Source organism: Arachis ipaensis, chromosome B04 (genome assembly GCF_000816755.2).
Source record: "Arachis ipaensis cultivar K30076 chromosome B04, Araip1.1, whole genome shotgun sequence".
Lineage (NCBI taxonomy): Eukaryota > Viridiplantae > Streptophyta > Magnoliopsida > Fabales > Fabaceae > Arachis > Arachis ipaensis.
Window position 1 is genome coordinate 118,376,595 of NC_029788.2, and position 7,213 is coordinate 118,383,807.

Consider the following 7,213-nt stretch of genomic DNA (forward strand, 5'->3'; position numbering starts at 1 on the left):
TGTTAAAATAATTAATGATTAATTTTTTTTCATTTTTAAATTTATCATTAAAATCAAATCCTCACACACTATTCATAAATCATATCTGTTGTAATTAGAAATTAATACTCAAAATAATTTTTGAAATTTGATTTCTAACTAAGTTTAGCCTTCAAATTTTTAAATGATTCAAATTGTACTTTCAAATTTTAATGTGGGACTCAAATTAGCTCTTTCGTCCATCTCCAACATTGGAGTGAATGTGTCACGTTTAATTAACACCTGATACTTTTAATTGTTATATGACATGACGAAATTCTTATAGGCATCAATTTAGCCTCCAGGAATATCGGATTTGAACTTTAAAACCTAGAAAGTAACCCAAATCTTCCAAATTGAACCTGTTTGTGGTGAGTTAGGGAGGATGTTGAGGAGGAGCACGAAACTTCCTAAAGCTCTAGTAGATGTCGTTCACATGGTAGTGGGGTGAGGAATGCACATCATGGCCGAGGAGGAAAAATTCCGTGATTGTGGGATGCAACCCATTCTTCGTTGGTCTAGTACAAACGTGAATCCAGAAAAACTATTTTATGGATATCCTAATTATAATGTGAGTTAGTTGAATATCTATTTTAGTTCTATATTGTTTTTCCTTTCAAATTTTTTTTTTTTCTGATTTTTTTTGTGTTTCAGACCATTGGAAAGAGATGGTGTGGTTTATTTATATGGATGTAGGTTATGGTCTATGAAAGAGAAAATGATAATTAAAGTTTGAGATATATTTATTTGCAATGAAATGATAAACCATGTCTATTGTGAAAGCTGTGTTTCTGAAATAAAAAATAAAATATGCAAATTACAAATAAGTTAACTCATTGGCTATATATATTAATCATAGTAATAGATTAATTGTTGTAATATACCAAAATAATTAAACAAACAAACTTTAAACATATTAACTAAAAGTCATAGTAATTAATCATAGTATTCAAGTAGCAATAGCATTAACTGCTATAATACATCAAAAGTGATGTTTAGAATATCATCAATAATAATTAAGTTTTTCCAAATCAAAACACAACACCTGATAATATAATCTCAAAATAACATAGTTTGAAAAGGATTTGTACAAAATATTGGAAACACAATATGTTCCAAACACCTTAAGTTATAAACTTTTTCTTTCATGGTAGTTTGAAGCCTGGAGTGGGAACAAAATTTAAAAATTCTGCCAAGTGTGCAACTGTCCTAGAACTTGCGCCTTGCATTGAGTCCACTCGGTATTATTTTTTTCTTAAGTGGCAGCTTTTCAAGCCTTGTCAGTTGCTAGGGAGTGGAAACCTTATCACCTGCTGTGAAGGTGAAGGTGAAGATGGGTCTGATGGACACATCTAGAAATGAATTGTATGTGTGAGATTGTTGAGTACCACATTATGCATATTAAGACATGTAAAAATGCAAATAACAAGCTTAATATTATCTATTCCTGAATTTCTAGTTGAGAATATGTGGGTTGGGTGAGTTTAATCTCTGAAAGTTGTGCTTTATCAATATTTTCAAGAGGATTATCAACAATATTAGCCTCAACCTCACCAAGTTGATGGTCAGCAGTGACAGCGTTGGTTATACTCGGATAACTCTAGCATTCGCAATTTTTGAGGAGGCAACAATAGCTGCTACAGCAGCAACAAGAGCACCGGCAATATCATTTGCCTTCTTATGGGAGCAACTCTTTTTGGTGTGTCCTTTAATATCACAGTAAGTGCAAATGAATTTTTTGTATTGCCTTTTTAATTTGGTGAAAGTTTTTGCTTTCTTACTACCAGAAGACTCTTCATCGACATCTTTCTTTCTGTTTTTGGTTAATGGACATGGCTTTCTTCTGATTTTGGGTGCAAGAGGCCTATATACTGAGATTTCTTCTAAAGATCCTATCCTGAAATTGGATTAAAAAAGTGTATATACGTAGCTCTATAGATCTCTATAATCAGCCAATAATGATAATAATTCTCAAGATTTCGATTAATCCTAGATATGGCTGCACTTGCATGGATACATGGCATATCTATAAAGAAAAATACTAATTAGTGATAACACAACAACCATGCTACAAATTTATCAATCTAACAATTATTTAAGTGCAAATTTTACCTTTTATTTTTCAGAACCTGCAAGTGTAAATACTCTTTTCTAAGTGAACAACTATATTAGTAGATTGGCCATAAATCTCTAACCTCTGATAATATTTATCTCCAGACCAGATCCAAATCTATTTTTGAATTTTTTTTTTAATATACTCTACTATTGATGGAGCTTACCAACATGATGGAATAATTTCATCTTATTCTCTGCCTCATTGCAAACATTCAAATCTCCTCTAGTAAAATTATTATTGCAAACATAAAAAGTACACTCATCGTTTTTAGAAGGGATGTCCTATACTAAAACACATATAAATTAAAATTTTTGGTAAAAACGCGAACTAAATATATTTTTTTAGTGTACTTTTCACTTAACCTCCGGATCCCACGCAACAATCTTTTTCAAATAAAAATACCCTCCTAAGATTATCCTCATCACTCTCTTAATCGTCTGTTGTCGTCTTCGTGGTGAGCTGGTCAGTGCTGCCACGTTCAGGAATGTCGGAGAAACGGATCAGCGGCGACGGTTTAACAGCCAACCTTGCCGGAATGTCGAAGAACCAACTTTACGATATAATGTCTCAGATGAAGAATCTCATCGAACAGAACCAGCAACAAGCCAGGCAGATCCTCATCCAGAACCCTATGTTAACCAAAGCTCTTTTCCAGGTTCTTCACATGCCTTTGATTTCATTGCTTTGCTGTTTCTATTGATTATGGCAACTCTTTTTTCCTTATTGACGTAATTTCATAATTGAGCGCTTTAGGTTTATAACATGAAACTCTATATTTAATTATACTAGTTGCAAGAATGGATTATCGATATCTTGAACACTTTCGACTCTTCACATTATACCCTAGGTTTCTTTGAAGTGTACTCGTGCTAGTTCTTCAATTCACTTTGTGGTTCTTTCAAGCTCAATTCGTTGTTTAACTTCAAACTACCCATTTTATTTTGTTTAACTAGGCACAAATTATGCTAGGAATGGTGCAACCACCTCAAACGGTATGCTTTCGACTTGTTTTTCCGATTTCAGTTTCAGTTTCACAATCGTCTTTTGGTAGAAATTCGTTCATTGAGGGTGTGGAAAAATGTTTGCTTCTAGGTTCCAAAAGTTCAGCCAATTTTACCGCAGAACACTCAGCCGCCGGTGCAGCCAAACATTCAGCCTGCCCCTTTATTGCCCGGGCAAGGTGGTTTTCAGGATCAAGCAGGTGTATCGCAACCCCAGATTCCTCTACGAAAACACCCGAACCAACCTCCGCCGCTGGTCTCATCAACTGCTGTTCCTGCAATGAGTCATCAATCTCAGCCGATGGCCGCACACTCTTCTCAAATGCCACAGCAACCCAAGGGACATCTGGCTCCCCAAGTGTCTTCCGGGCCACTTCCACAATCATCACAACTTCCAAACATACTGACCCCTTCGCCCCATTCATCTGCACAACCTTTGCAGACACCTGGATTTTCACATATGCCTCCGCAACCGCCGTTGCCGCCACAGCACCGACCACCTTCAGTAACCAATTATCATTCCCAGTACCTTCCACAAACGGGTGCCAATATAGGTTTTCAACACGGTGGTGCTCCTCACAATCTTTCGCAATCCTTGTTTCTTGTGAGTTGAATATTTCAATTTACAATTTATGATCCAATGACTTGTTGAATTGTAATAATGTTGTTTTATTGATGAAATTTTCAGCCAGGTACAAAACCTCCTGCAAGTGGTGGACCTACATTTCCACAGGGGCAGAATCCCCTGCTTCCAAGTCAACAGTCATCTCAATCACGTTTTCAGGTATGCACATACTATAATTGATTAGGACATATGACCATGCTTGGGCACCATGAATTCTTATAAAAATATTTGGGGCTTGATTGGTTTTTTGACATTTTGTTTCTATCTGGTATTCATTCTTTTGTGCTTTCTATTTATATGATTTTTTTGTCATCCTTATGAATTTAACACTTGGTTCATTGGCATGCCTGACTAGAATCAATTTTATTTGGCTAATCAGATCCCACATGTCTCATGTTAAGTCTAAGTCTTTGTATAAGGTGTTATTAGGCATTAACCTATATGTATAGTAATAGAACTGTTGCAAATGAGTTTGGGTTATATGTACAGTAGCTTTTACAAGAAAAGTAGAAAACATTGCTCCTTTGTTTTAAAGGGAAAATATGCCTTGGACTCAAATGAATTATTGAATAGGAAAGTTGATACCAATTACTTGCAGAGTACGTCATGTAGAGTAAAATGGTTATATTTTCTAGTTTACTTCACTAGACAATTTAAGATATCGTCAAAGCAATTCTTAGCAGAAGTAATGGTTTGATTTACTCTAGTTGGAGTCCTGTTTAATTCATTTTTCTTTTATTTTATGATTTTTCTCTTTCTGCCACATGTGACTCTTGTTTGTGCACATAATGATCCTTAAACCTAAGTTGATTGTTGAGATTTTACCAGAAGAAATACCAAAATAAAGTACTTGGGAGCCTTATATTTAACTGAGTACCATTTGATGAGTAACTGAGAGCAAGGGGGAGGGATGTAGGGTACCCTAAAAGTCTTTCCTCTCGCTTCGCTCGAGACCCGGATACGGAAAATTCTATTACACTAGCGATATCATTAGTGTCCCAGTATTGAGTCACATGATGCTATGATCATGTATATTGAATTTGAAATTAAACATAGTTGAATTTTTCGTATTTTAAGTTATGTTTGCATATCAGGTTGGGAATATGCCTTTAGGGCCTGATTTTGGCAGTCAAGCTGGAAGTGCAATGCAAGTTGATAGAGGGTCTTCTTGGATGCCTGGTCCTTCAGAAAACCCAACACCGCATTCTGTACCTCCAGGACCACCATCTGTAGTGCCTGGTCTGATGGGCGCTTCTAATCAGCCACTTCGGCCTCCTGCGGTAATTTTTGTGAATTAACATTTATTTTGTATGGATGGTTCTTCAGTGTTTTGATATTCTCTAGCGTGTGTAGTTGACACCGGAGATGGAGAAGGCGCTGCTTCAACAAGTCATGAGTCTCACACCAGAGCAGATAAATCTACTTCCTCCAGAACAAAGAAATCAAGTGCTGCAGCTTCAACAGATGTTGCGTCAATGATGTAGTGCACATAAATCCATGCAATTTGGCAGGCATTATTCTATGATCAAATTGATTGGCTTCAGTGAAGTTTTGTAGAGGTTGATAATTAAATAGGAATGAATTCAATCGTATAATCATATTGTGAATGAATTTAATTGAATAGCAGAGATGAAGCTATCTCTTGCTGGCTGCATGTAACGGCCTATGTCATTCAGAAACTTCAATGCAAATCATTAAGTGTTTGAAAACTTAGAAATTAGAATACTCGAAATCCCAATCACTGTCTTCATTACCAATCACCATCAGAATGTTCAAGCTCATCCTGGAAATAACAATCAGCAGATACTCAATTTGTCGTCGTAACTAAAAACCATTGTTTCATCACTTCTCTTCGATACCATCTTTTAGATAAGAAATTTAACTTTATAAGCTTTTCTTTCTCAGTCTCAGTAATAGTCCATAACTCCATATTAGGCATTTCTTATACGAGTAATAAACAATGACTATTATGGTGGGAAAAAAAGAAAAAAAAAGAAGCAATATAGTTGAAATTAATGAGTTTGCACATTTCATTAAAAACTAAAACTCCTAAATATAGTTGATATCATTTTATTTGTTTAAATTTTGTTTTTTTACTATTTTTTTTCAAAGTCAGTTAATTTCATTTATAAAATGAAAAAAACATATAGGTGTTCATATATGGAACAAACAAAAGAAACTGGAGACTCCCAATGTTCTACTATAGATATAACTGTTGATCGAAAAATATTTTTCGATAAAAGCAAATCGATTCGGAATGAGTCAGGGAGAATTTCTCGAGAAGATGTATGCGTAAGCGTGGGTTGGAAATAATGAGCGCCAATTGGACTTCGAGTGACTTGTTAATTTGATAGGACTAATCGAGTAAGTCATTCGAGATGGGGAATCGAATAAAGCATTCGAAAGGTAGATCGAATAATCACGGTAGTGGAACAATTAAAGACTTTTATCACATGCGAAAATTATGGGAAACGTCTACAGTCAAGTGGCGGGAGCAGTTACCAAGGGGAAAGCATTTGAAAAGTTCAAAATTATAATTTATTGTAATTAATCATAATTAATTGTTAGTTATTAAAGATTGATTATAAATACTAGGAAACCTTAGGAAATCAGGATTGGAACTTTTACTCAGAAAACACTCAAGCACACTCACATCCCAGGAAATTTCTGAGTCTGCAATCGAGTAACTTTTCTATAGAGTTCCTTCCATCTTTTCATTCTTTCAATTTATCTTCCTGTAAACTTTACATTTCAAGTAAATTTATTTTTCAAGTATTCTTTATCTTCGTTGTTGTTCAATTTACATTCTTGCATTATTGATTTCCAATTCAAGGTCCTTTGATCCAGTCAAAGGCATTTTATCGCTTTCTTTTAATTTCAACGCAAACTTTTCTGTTTTCAACATGTTTTCTTTTCAAAAACTTTCCTTTTTATTCTTTTTCTTGATTTATCAATTTTAATTTATTTTTATTCCCGATTCCAGTCTAATCGAAGACGCTTTGATGCACTTTTAGAAAACTGGTACCTGCAAAGAGGAGTAGGTTTCGCTCCCAGACCACTAGATATCGAACCACCATCGATTTGCTAAAAATCGAAAAAACAAATTGGCACGCCCGGTGGGACAGTTTTTAAATTGAAGTGCGTCAAATAACTTTTTTGCAGTATCACTTAGTGTATGTGATTACGGAGTGGAAAAATCATTCACATGGCTGATGAGATATCGATTGTGAATGGTGGTTCATCCACTAATGATAGCATACCAGTATCTGTGCAACAGGCCGACGTGTCTTCACGTTTAGAGGCTGCAATTGGAACTGAAAGTATAGCAGTTACAACTATTCAGATTGAAAATGTTGGACGTAATATCCGTCCACGTGGCCCTGCGCCACCGTATCAGCCTCCATTAACCGCTGGTTGGCCTCCCTATGGTCTTCCTCCTGGTTATACCCTACC

At 35.4% G+C, this 7,213-nt stretch overlaps 1 protein-coding gene across 1 annotated transcript; it reads left to right on the forward strand.

The window, feature by feature from the left end:
- LOC107634991 (cleavage stimulating factor 64-like) lies at window positions 2,380-5,517 on the forward strand. Its single transcript, XM_016338341.2, has 6 exons — window positions 2,380-2,789; window positions 3,088-3,126; window positions 3,227-3,739; window positions 3,824-3,919; window positions 4,855-5,040; window positions 5,114-5,517. Exons 1-6 carry the CDS (start codon window positions 2,619-2,621, stop codon window positions 5,237-5,239), a joined length of 1,131 nt encoding a protein of 376 aa, XP_016193827.1. The 5' UTR covers window positions 2,380-2,618; the 3' UTR covers window positions 5,240-5,517.